The following is a 12202-nucleotide window of genomic DNA, read 5'->3' as shown; positions in this document are numbered from 1 at the left end:
TTATGGGAAAGAATTTCAACTTCTCTCAATCTTTCCGTCTACCCTTCCCCAGGAGCAAGCAACAGGGCTCAATCTAGTTATACTGCTGCCACCAGGAAAAAGGAATAATGACTACAGGAACCAGTGGTGGGGAAAGTGAATCTAGAAATTTGAATAGCAGAAAAATGCAGGATCCCCTGGAAGTGTAAGTTCTCTCTTCCCTCAGTGTACCTATGCCTACCCTTACGCTAGGGAAGGCTTAAGTAGCAAGACACTCCAACTCAAGTCACTTGGCATGGATCTGGTGAAGTCTAGGCCTTGCTGGAGATCTATTTTCTTGGACAGGAAAATGCCTCCCATTGGAGGGAATCTACTGGGTTTTCTAAGGGGAGGGGCAGGGAGGGTGAGGCATCAATTGCAACAAGTACCACACAGCTATTGCTGTCCATTAGAACATTTATTTCTCAGGGAGAAAAAAAGTTTCAGACAGTCATATTATAGTAGGTAAAATTAAGTTTTGTCTTCTTTACAAGCATAGATTTTTCTCTTTTTTTAATTACCTCTCTTATACCATCTGATATAAACAATTCTAGAAAGCAAATAAAGTCACTTTCTACAATAAATAGAGCATCGTGTGCTTCTTCACAGCAGACTCGACAGTGACGTACAGGCCCGGTGCCACAGCAGGATCTGAGCCAATTCCCATTCTAAAAGATCATTTTTAAAAAGAGATAGAGACAGAGAGACAGAGAAAGGGGCAGGGGAGAAAGCCCCAAGATCTTAAAACACAGGTTTAGACACAGGTCACAAAGTCCACAGCTGATCGACTACCTGGGGAAAAGCATTGGCTCCTTTCAATAAAATGGCACTCACTGTGTGAGTTTAAAAGACCCAGCCACACAATTAGGGGTTGGGAGGTGGATGGGGGGGACTTTCAAGAAGGGAAACAATAGGCCTGAATAATTTAGAACAATATCTTACAACTATGTACATCGCATCCTTCCCTATCCACACGGCTCTAGGCATTATATTATTATTTTTACAAAAAACCCAAACCCCAGCCATCCTTTCAATGGTACGGACCTGCTCTGTTGGTTTACCCTTAAACTCTGGCTCATGTCCCAAATGTATAAGTAGCAGTGGGTGGGTATTCTGTTTGTTTTCTTCCCTTTTAAAAAGTCGACTGAGTAGAAATGGCAGTGATCTCCCCCCCAGGATTTCATTTCATCCAAAATTCCCCTATGAAAAATTTAAAACAATTAAAAAGAACAACAGGTTAAAAAGCAACACAGTGCTTGGTGGTCTGCAACCAGGCCCTGTGACTTTGGTGCTAGAGTGTAGGGGGGAAACAACTGGCGATCGGGGGCAGAAGAGAACAGATATCAACACTTCTGGTTGACATTCCCAGTTCACAGTTTTTTAAGGGTTGGGGAGGTGAGGGAGACACTAAAATGAAAGGGTTTTTTTTGCAGGGTTTTATCATCCCCTCCACCTGAGGATTCTGCTGCAGGAGTTAACAGGGAGGAGCAAGGCTGTGAAGAGCAGGACAGGGACAAGAGGTACTGCTGGCACAATCTGAGGGCCCAGCAAGCAGGAACTTTCCACAATGGAGGACAAAGTTGGCGCAAAGAGGTGACTGGGAAAAGGGGAAGGGAGTATCAGGACAGACACAGTCGGAGGGCAACAAGAAACTTTTAACTGCTAACAACATCCAGTGTCTGAGGAGGGAAGGGTCATTTCTTCCCTATTGTGATATCCTTCAGCCATAAAGCCGGAAAGTGAAGAAGTGTCTCACTGCAGCCTTGTCTGTGCCTCAGCTACCCCAGGAAAAAGAAAACCCACTAGATGCTAAGACACCTGCACTCCTAGGGACCAAATGAATGAAGTCTAACTCGAGGCAATATCTATTTTCTGGTTCTGTTTCCCTGGGGGCAGATACTGGGATTACAGATGTTTTACTTGTTTCTGTTCTGGTGTCCTAGACAGGACCACATCTGGGGACTCTGCCCTTTAGAGCAGCCAGATCTACAGAGAAACTGGAACTTTAAAAAATAATTTAGTTTGGTGACAATTTCTATCAATTTGGCACAAGAGAGTCAGCAAAGAAGTGTGAGCAAGTGAGAGAAGAAAGAGGGGAGAGAGGAAATCTTACAGAATAAGGGATTGTGAGTGAGCAGCAGAGGGGGATGAGCAGGAGGGGCTCAGTGAGACTCTCCACAGGACCCTAGTATATGTACAGCCCCTCTGGCTGCCCAATCCGAGGTGTAGTGGGGGTGGTGGGAGCAGCCATCCTCCATAGAACGTTTATCTCCACAGCAGGGCCCACATCCCAGCTTTTGTCCCTGCCTCTAGCTGGCTCTTCAGCAAATCATCCTCTGAAGGAGCTCAGCTAGAAATTTTTGGCACATGATAGGGCCAACCATGGGAGGACATTTCCTCATGGACTCTTCAGGTTCCAGCCCCCTATCCTCCACAGCACCAGGGAGAGGCTGTCTGCCATTCATCCCAGCATGGGGAGGGCAGGGTTCCCTACTCCAGGATCAGAGGCAGAGGCAGGCAGGCCACATCCCACTCTCTTACAGGTAACCAGAGGTGACAAAAGGATGGTGGCCCCGAACCCGGCTCAAGTGGATCATGGCACGGTCATAGGCCACCTGCACAGATTTGCGAATGCTGGTCTTGCGGCCCTCCAACATCTTCAACTTGTCCACGGTGTCTTCTACTCCTAGGGGGAGGACTTTGTCCCGAGGAAGCCACTGCCTGCAACCCAAATACAAGACCAGCCCTGCTCACCAGGAAGCCCAGGCCATAAGTAGGTACCTTGACTAATATTCCCTCCAAGCTCTTTTTAATTTGGAAGAAGGGCATGACTGTTTTTTAAGAGTACCTCTCACTATGAATTATGTTTACTAATGCTCCCATGGCCATCAATGCTTGGTTTCTCAGTCATCTCCTTCATACTCCTCATATCATTTCTAATCCAGAACCCCAGGCCCAGGAAAACAGGACAGAGGTTAAGCCTCACAAGGCCAGAGTAAGAACAGATGTTCTATAAGTAAGATGGAGTATGGTTGAGAGACAGAGCCTTGACTGAGATGAAATGAAAAAAGAAAAACCCTCAAGGACATCTCAGAAGAAGTTTCCAAAACAGAATTAAAAACAAACAAAATATAACCAGAGTGATAAGGGATATATGCCCACTGGTGTGAGACTGGAGACAACTGAACCTTGCTTCTTCCCAAGGCCTTTAGGGGGTTAAACCTGCTTGAAGAACTGTTAGTGCCCAGAACTGGAGACTCATCTAGCTGGGCGAAGCTAGCTTAAAAGGCCCATGTGCCCCTAGGTTTGACAAACAGAACCATCCCTACGGTCTGGCCCCAGGAAGCGGGGGCTCCATGATACTGCAGGAATCAGGTAGCTAGAGCAACAAAGGGCCTCAGAGTGTCAAAAAGGACAGGAAGTCGGCACCTCCAGTCAGCACCAAAAAAGATCTAAATTGCTCATAACAATCATTTTATAGCCTCCCTCCTGCTCTTCTAGTCACTAAGGCAATGCAGATGGGACAGAGGCTGAATGCTACTAGGCCTGTTTCCAAAAGCTAAGAAAAAAAGGTCATTCAGGCCCATGAGTGATACCATATGAGAAGCATCCAGACTCTAAATTCAAAATGTTTAAGGCATTTAATTAGATGACCAATCTCCTCTTCAAAAATCAAGTGTCAAGGGAAAAGATGCAGGGAAAATATATTTGAGAAGGGGGAGACAGAAGGTCATGAGCACCCACTCACCAGGTCCGCTTGTTGTCAAAGAAGAGGACAAGGAAGAGTTTCTCTCCAGCCTCCACTTGCTTCTGCTCCCCCAACTTTAGCACATCCAGTGGTGGGACAGGAATAGGCACACCGTTGTGCAGAAGGCCCTCACGGGGCATCTTGGGGTCAATGATCTGGGAAGAAACCAAGAACAAATGCTACCTCAGTAAGAAGGAAAACACAATCGGCAAGTCTTCTCACACAAGGGAAGAAGCTGAGTTGTTCAGCTCCAAAGCTGTCCTTCAAAGAGTTTTAACCCCTGCCCACAACCATACTTACAGAAGCCTTAGTGACTTTGTCTGCCCAGTTCCTCATGGCCTTAGAAAGGGAATCCTAAACACATTTCCTTTTAGAGTGCTCATCATTCTAAACCTCCTTTGATCCCTTGAGCATGAGTCAGCTCCCTAAGAAGTATTCCATACAGTACAAAGGGACATTTTGGGGAAGTTCCTTAATGTAGGGGCTCATAAATTAATGAGACTGCTCTTGATGAGGTGAGGTGAACAAGTTGTCCTCTTCATTTCTTATATTCATTTGGGCAAAGAAAGTCAGGATCAGTTTTTTTTTCTGTCCTTTTTTCCTTTTAAATTATCACAATTCATTTCAGATTCCCCCTGTGAACTGAGGCATCTCAGACTCATGGAAGTCTTATTTGTGTAACAGAGGTGGGTAGTCATGTGCCAGGAGATGATGGGTTAATGCTACATTTGAGTTAATTCTATCATGAGAAATGTATTTCATAGACATACAGTCACCTACATCAGTGTATCACAATCTTCCCTGGTAAGGGTTTCAATTGCTTTGACCTCAACAACCTCAACAGTCTTGGCCAAAATAACCTTATGGACAGAAGACATCTGGGGTTCCAAAAAATGACTTTTATTTGCTCATGCAGAAAGTTCAGTTTACTGGGTTGAAGATCAGAGGGCTAAGAGAAAGGAGATTGTTAAGAACAGAGTTAATGCAAAGAAATGAGTCAATGGACAACCCCCCAACATAATGTAAGATCCTCCTCAAGGGAAGGGACTGTTTTTATTTTTGTATTCCAATGCCTAATGTAGAGCCTTGCACATAGGAGACACTTAGTAAATGTGCAGATATCTTATCCTCCCCCCTACCTCTCCATTAATCAGACTTTAAAAATTCAATGTTAACACTGGTCCTAACCCTAACGCTGGCATCTTTATAGCAACAATCCCTTAGGTTTGTTTGGCATTTTTCCACTTCTCAAGGCTCTCTCACATCCAACTTCTTTTTTTAAGTTTACCTTGAAGTAGCTCGCCATTTAACAAATGAGAAAATGAAGCTCAGACAGCTGATGTGAGGTGATGGACTTGTCACACAGCTAGTTAGTGACAGAACCAGACCTCCTAGTCTCTCCCTCTCAAGCTGTTTTCACTCCACCAGGCCAGCCACTGCTACTACTACTGCTGCTGCTGCTTCCACTGCCTCCTCACTCACTGTTCTGCTACCTCCAGAGATTGAGAACAGCTGGTCATCATTCTTTGTACAATAAGCTCACAGGGACTTGGAAAACCTGACAAAGAAAAGCTCCAGAGACTAATCTTTTCTCATAAATTGCTCCTCACTCACCTCTGGATCTTTGCCACTCTCTCTCAATTCCTCTTAAGATATAGACATGAAAACAGGTAAAGCCTCCCCTAGGAGGAGACCAGCAATAATTACTCTTAGGAGGATTGGACATGAGCCCAGCTGGATGTTCATTCGAAGCCGTGCTTTTCAGACTGCTGAGCAATCAGTTGAGCCTCAATGTGTGCAGAACCCAGATGACAGGACGTACTGGTTTATATCAGAATTCTTCACATATTTTGTTCTCACTAAAGATCATAGGAGATGGTGTGCTCTGCACTCCAGTTTACACACCAAAACAAGAGAATTATTTTGATGGGACTTAGAGGACTTGCAAATGGATAGCTCAAAATTGTGTCCCAAGGACAAGAGAAAATCTGCTATTCCTATGCTGTCTTTTCAAACTTCTTAAGAAGTGAAGTATTACATTGGTCCTTTTTCATCTTCCATGAAGTCATTAGCCTTCAAGCCCATTCTTCAAATGTTACAAGTTTTGGAAACCTTATTATAAGGCCATGGGTACTAAGCTCTGCTCAGCCCTGCTCATACCTCTCTCTCCTCTAACACTGGACCCCTAGTAGTCACAATTATAACATTAGATGCAAAATATTGATTCTGTACCTGGCAGAAACAGTCTAAATTTCTTATTCCATGCTTGGCTGTGTAGTCAGAGATATGGACTGGAAACCAATCAATCAACATTTGGTAAGTGCCTACTAAGTGCCAGGCACTACCTGAAGTGTTGGAATCAGAGGTTCTGATCTTTGCTTTGGGACATTCAAAGTAGATCACTTTACATCTGAAAACACACCTGTTTTTTCATCTGCCCCACCTACTTAATTCCCAGTACTACTAGAGCAGGTCAACTAAGAACAACTGCTGCAGAAGAGTTTTGAATAGCAGAGAACATGCAAGAGGTTATCATATTTAGCAAGGAGCAGAGCACAAGATCCCTGCTGGAGGAAATGCCCAAACACAAACATAAAAGCCTCTGAATTCATTTCATAAGTGTTCCAAAATGGATATTTTAATAGTCTAAGGCACTCCAGACTGGGGGACAAGCTTTCCCTGGTGGCCAGGGTCCCAAGTCACATCTGTTTTTATGAGATAAAAGTCTCAAGGGCAGAAAGAATGTGGGGCAGGGACTCACCAAGGCAGGGTAGGAAGGATAGCCTCGGCACTTGGCCCACACCAGCTCCAAGGGCTCCAAGTCTGCATTATCTTCCAAGGGCATCAGGAGGCTTCTGCCTGGGGGTGGGGGTAAGGTTAAAGAGAAGGGGCAGAGACAGCTGACTCAAAATGACACTCAGATTCCATACTAACACCCCACCCCCACCCTCTGAGGTGGCCTGTGGAGCCTGGGAGTTTCCAAGTAAGAATCCTCCCCTTCCCTGAAGTTCTTTATTAAAAGAAATTCCTTTAAGGTGCGAAACCTAGTCCAACTCAGTAAACCAACCACAATGGTGCCCCATTTGGTCAGGGAGAATTTGTTTCACCACTGCAGGGAAAAGGAAAGGCTTAGTGGAAAAGCTAAGCAACCTCTCCATTCCCCCACTCCATGATCCCAGTCTAGATTCTCATCAGCACAGTGGCTCTGCACCTCTTTATCTGCAGTGTTCACAGCAGTGGCTGGGTGTTGCCAGGAGATAGAAGTCTGCGTAGGAGGCACCAAACTGACTTGCCAAAGGACTCTTTTGGTATGGTAACACCCTGCCCATCTCCCCAGGAAGTAAAATCTATAGCTCAGGTGGCTGCTGAAGGGCAGGGACAGGCCAAGCAAGCCAGAGGTTGGTGTTTGTGTCTAACACAGTGAAAGCCTTAAAAAGCTTGTTGCCAGGTCTTGTGGCACATTATTTATTATTTGCACATCCTGTCCATTCATACTGGCATCAGATTGTTGGAACAGAAACCCTAAAGAAAGCAGAGGATGGGTTTAACAACTTCCATTGTGCTTTGACAATGTGGAAAGGACAGGTTCTTTCTCACCCCTCACTTCTATAAGTAGTACAGGCTCCTATTCAGCAGGGAAATGGAGCAAAGCTCCAGAGATGATAATTTTCTTTAGACCTTTCGTGCTTCTGTTCCTCACCTCTTGGCCATCTGAACCCTCTGCCTTAGGGTAAAGGGGATATACAAACCTGCCCATTTTTATTCTTTATGAGGAATTTACTTAAAGGTTTTGATAGAATCAAAGACTGATGGAGTAGAAAAAACTTTAGGAATCAATGAATGAAAACTTTCCCTGAAGCAAAAACTATTGTGATACGAACTACCTCCCAAGGCAATTCAGTCCTTTCAGGAATCACCAATTGTTAGGAAGTGCTTCCTATGTCAACCTAAAATCTGTCTTCACTGCAATACTCACTTATTGGTCTTAGTTGCCCTTTGGGGCCAAGCAGAATAATCTAATCCTTCCATGTGATAAACTACCAAATATCTGAATGCTACAATCATATTTTCAACTAATGCTTATTCTTTTCCCGGCTTAACATCAGTTTCTTCAATTTCCCATACTTTCAGAACCCTCAATATTTTGGTTTTCCTTCTCTGAAGAGCTCTACCTTGTCAATGTCTCTCTAAAATGCGGCATCCAGAAGAGACCTACTTACTAGTTAGTGGTTCAAAAAGATAAGGAAGGAGTTGAAAGCACTGGCTAAAATTTAATTTGGAGATAATGACATAGAATTGTGCCTACTCTTCTCCCAAATCATGAAGAGCTGATTGTACTGCAATGAGCTGAGACTAAAGATACTTCTCTCCAAAATGGAAGAATGAAGTTCAAGTGGCTGATTTCCCAAGGTGCATACAGCAACATGGGCCCTCAAAAGAGCCCACTACCACAAAGGCTGACTCCTCAGATTTGGCCCAAACCATGGGTCTCACCTGAGCTGCTGTAGTCCGAGTCTCCATTTACACCTTCCAGAAAAGGGACTCGAGAAAGGGCCGGTTTCCCCCGGCTTCGTTTTGGAGGAGTCAGACCACTGTGTGGACAAGAGCAAAGAGAGCAAATAAAACCGTGACAAACCAACAATTAAGATGTTTCATGCTTCTGACAGGTGAGAGTTATAAGCACTTTCATTCCTTAATGTATTTCAATCTTTTATACAGAAACACATTGAACTGTAAGAAAATTGCTGGAGGGCTGATATGCCTAAAACTCTTGAGAATCCAAAATGAGAAGCTCTGAACCTGGAAAGCGACCTCAAGAAATAATTTTGTTAATTCCTCAGTCTCTAGGCAAGACATGCACACAAAACCTTTCCTAAGCAAATGAAAAGGTAATGATGATTCCACAGCCTCCTCTAGTTTCCCATTCTACAGACTCATTGTTCTTGCTAACTAACTAGAACTGCTGCTATTCAAGTTATTTTCTGTTAAATAATGGATGAAAATAAAAGTATAGGTGAGTTTTCAGATTTCAAAAAGAAACAAGTGATATTCTGCTTTAACAAGACTGGCTTTTTTAAAGATAAAAAGCAGATCAACAAAATAATTACAGATAAAGATATAGGTTTCTTGGGGAAATGCTAAACAAAATTCCAATTTAATAGAGCACTGGACTTTGAATTAAGAGAAGATCTGAGGATTCAAATCCCATCTCCACCACTTTCCTTTAGTTATATTACTTGAACAAATCATTTCCCATTTTTAGTCCAACTGTCTGATCCATAAAAGTGAGAGGTTTAATCTACCTAATTTCTAAGATTCCTTCCAGCTCCTGATATTAATTGCTTTATAATTCTAAGTATGATATTTAAACAATAACATAAAGTAAACTATGGTGGATAAATGGTGCAGTGGATATATCGATGGATCTGGAGTCAGGAAGCCCTGAGTTCAAGTTCTGTCCCACACACTTACTAGTTGTGAGGCCTTGATCTATGTCTACCTCAATTTCTAACGCAATCTGTCAAATGAGGATAATGGCGGCATCTACCTGCCCAGGGTTACTGTATGGATCAAATGAGGTAATACTTGTAAAGCACTTTGCAAATCTTAAAAGTGCTATATAAATGCTAACTATTATTTACTATTATAATGAATGAGAATCCTTCAAGAACCAGGATTCACTGTTTATGCTAAAATTAAGAGCAATTAAGATTCATGAGCCAAAAGACTTCTGCCCCATAATCAGACTGCATCCCTCCAATCACCTTGCCAACAGAACCAGGTTAAGTAACATGGCAGCTCATTAAAAACCCATCTGGAAAGACACACAAAACATCCATTCTAAACACCAAAACTCTCTACTATCACTTTCATATCCTTCCTTATCAGGAGAGGATAACTTAGACATGATAATAGATCTGTGATCTCATTGATATGGATATTCCCTCTACCAACAAAGATCACAACCCATCCCCTGCTGACCCATTCTATGTTATTTTAGACCACTTTCTCTAAGCTGTCCACAGAGTCCACTCATCAAATTTAGTGACTTACTCAACATGCCTGTCATTATGTGGATAACATCTGAGCATATGAATTATTGATCAGTTCTACTTTTGAACATTTCTTCACTAGTAATGGGGTGCACCCCACACCTCACAGGGTGATGGTCACCCTGTGTTTCAATTTGGATTCTTCAATTTGTGGTATAAGGGTACAATTAATCCTTGAAGGTATATTGGGATTAAAAAGATGGGTCTTGGTTTCAAGGAGAACCTTGAGAGTCATTAAAAACTTTGCAATACCCCAAAGGCAATCCTCTTCAACTCTGGACCCAACTCATTTTCCAAGTATAGTGTCTATCCAACACATACACACATAAGTCACACACATGTATACACATATACACACACGTAATATATATGTTTAACAAACATTTTTACATGTATATGAAATATACACATAATTGTTCCTCAGATTTTTGGTTAAGATTTCAAACATTTATCACAATAAAGAAATAACCATTCGTAGAAGTTTCACATTAGTTACATCCTCTAACCAAGGAAAGTATATTAAGTAATTTTCAGAATGAAGAAACAGAAAAAGAGCTGATTCCAACCATTTCACACAGCAATCTAGTATTGCAGAATTTCTGGGAACAGTGTAGTTCCCCTAGGAGTACATATTTTATATGGAAAAAGGAAGAATTCTTTGTATTTCTTTAACTGTAGGTTCCTCAGTAGATAGTTTCTCCTGTGTAACTTATGTTTGTGGCTTTCCTTCAAGGCATGGAAGAACATACTGTGCTACCAAGAAAGGCAAAAAACAAACAAAAAAAATCCCTTGTATTTCAACAAGTGTGCATTCTTCAACCTGTAGCTTTCTTTTCTGCTCTACACTTTGCCAGGGAGAGGAGGCCAAAAAGGAAGAACATGACAGATCCCAAATCTTCACCATGTCTGTGAGTGCTACCAATGTGAAGAAATGAGAGACTGAGCTGCAAACTTTGAGGCAGGAAGAACAAAATCCTTACAGCAGCACTTCTAAGAGTCAAGCTACTGTTAATGTAGGTAACAGAAAAAAATCAATCTCTACACAGAAAGGTGAGAATAATCAACTGAGGAATAAGACTGAAGGTCAGGGGAAATAAATGCAACTTGAGAAATACATAGAAAGAGAAGAGCACACATCTCAGCAAGAGCCTATATAGGCAGTGGAATCTGAATGGTAAGAGAAAGGGTAGAGGCCAACAAAATGCAGTCACTTCAAGCCACAACTGCTGATAATCCCATCACCAATGGGCAAAGACAAAGAACCCCGGGAGTACCACCATCTCTACAAACCACTGATCCTGCTCCCATCCCAGCTGAACCCTCATGCCCATCATCACAGAAGGCCTGCAGAGAAGGCACCAACCATACCCATCAAGTGTCAATCAACTGCCACAAAAAAATGTGAACCTAGTTAAAACAGCAAAGCACCCTGGGAGAGATACAGGAAGCAGGATGGCTGGACAGGTCAATCCACTATCTCCCTTCAAACCCTAATGGAGTTAGTCCAGGACCCTGAACCCAAAAACCTTGGCAATGCCAATGCTATTTGGGCACTAATGACCCAGTGCCCAAAGTCATCATCATAGGAATAAACTTTTGGGGATGCAGTGTGGCAACTGCTCCTAAAGGTGCTACAGTGACATCTACTGAAGATCCAAAACGAAAGTTCTTGTTCACCAAAATCTCTCGTACCATCAAATGGTTCCACTTCAATAACTGATGATCTTATAGCAAAACAACAGTAAAGAGGCAACACTGTTTTGCTGCTGCACTCTAACGACTATAGAATTTATCCAATGACTTGCAGCTAAAACCTCCATGTCTCTTTTCCCCACTAGAATGTGAGCTCCTGGGAAGCAGGTATTGTATTAATTTTCCATTTGTGTCCCCAGTGCTAAATAGTGCTTTGTATATAATAAGTAACAAATGCCTCATTTATTCATTAGAATGTGACTGTCACTAAGAGGCTCTTAACGTAGGAGGCTTAAAACCAAAACTAGAAAGTGAAGTCTTTTAGAAGAGATGCTGAAGAAAATAAACATCCTAGAACTTTTGGGAGGTCTTTGATAGAAGGATGAGTTGCATGATGTTCATTAAGGGCTGTCTAAACTGAGAAACTACAAACAGTTATGATCTAGGTTCTCAGTGTTTGGTATTGTTAACCTATTTGTTACGAAACAGGAAAGTACAACTTGTCTGCATTATTTTTGTAAAAAAGAGGCTCAAAGTTTGTTGTGTTTTCAAGCCAGCTGTACTGCTCATTAATTTCTATCCAGAATAGAAAATTGTTTCTTCCTGTCTTGTGGACGGGTAGAATACCTTGCATTAGGAACCAAAAATTAGTTCTACCTCACAGTACATGCAATTAGTATGGGGACATTTA

General features: G+C 42.4%; 1 protein-coding gene across 9 annotated transcripts in view; it reads right to left on the bottom strand.

Annotated features, from left to right (window-relative positions):
- Window positions 1-417: 417 nt before the first annotated feature.
- Window positions 418-12202, bottom strand: part of BRPF3 (bromodomain and PHD finger containing 3) — a 34082-nt gene continuing 22297 nt past the window's right edge. For 8 of the 9 annotated variants that reach the window (XM_072641901.1, XM_072641899.1, XM_072641902.1 and 5 more), the window contains 4 exons: window positions 8261-8358; window positions 6528-6625; window positions 3767-3921; window positions 418-2739 (listed from right to left, as the gene is read on the bottom strand). In XM_072641901.1, the coding sequence (XP_072498002.1) occupies window positions 2556-2739; window positions 3767-3921; window positions 6528-6625; window positions 8261-8358 (535 nt within the window). In that variant the 3' untranslated portion in view covers window positions 418-2555. Of the gene's footprint in view, window positions 2740-3766; window positions 3922-6527; window positions 6626-8260; window positions 8359-12202 lie in introns of those variants that run through there. The other variant, XM_072641907.1, reaches the window with a different exon arrangement.

The sequence above is a fragment of the Notamacropus eugenii genome, chromosome 2 (genome assembly GCF_028372415.1).
Source record: "Notamacropus eugenii isolate mMacEug1 chromosome 2, mMacEug1.pri_v2, whole genome shotgun sequence".
NCBI lineage: Eukaryota > Metazoa > Chordata > Mammalia > Diprotodontia > Macropodidae > Notamacropus > Notamacropus eugenii.
This window is presented reverse-complemented; position numbering and strand designations above follow the sequence as displayed.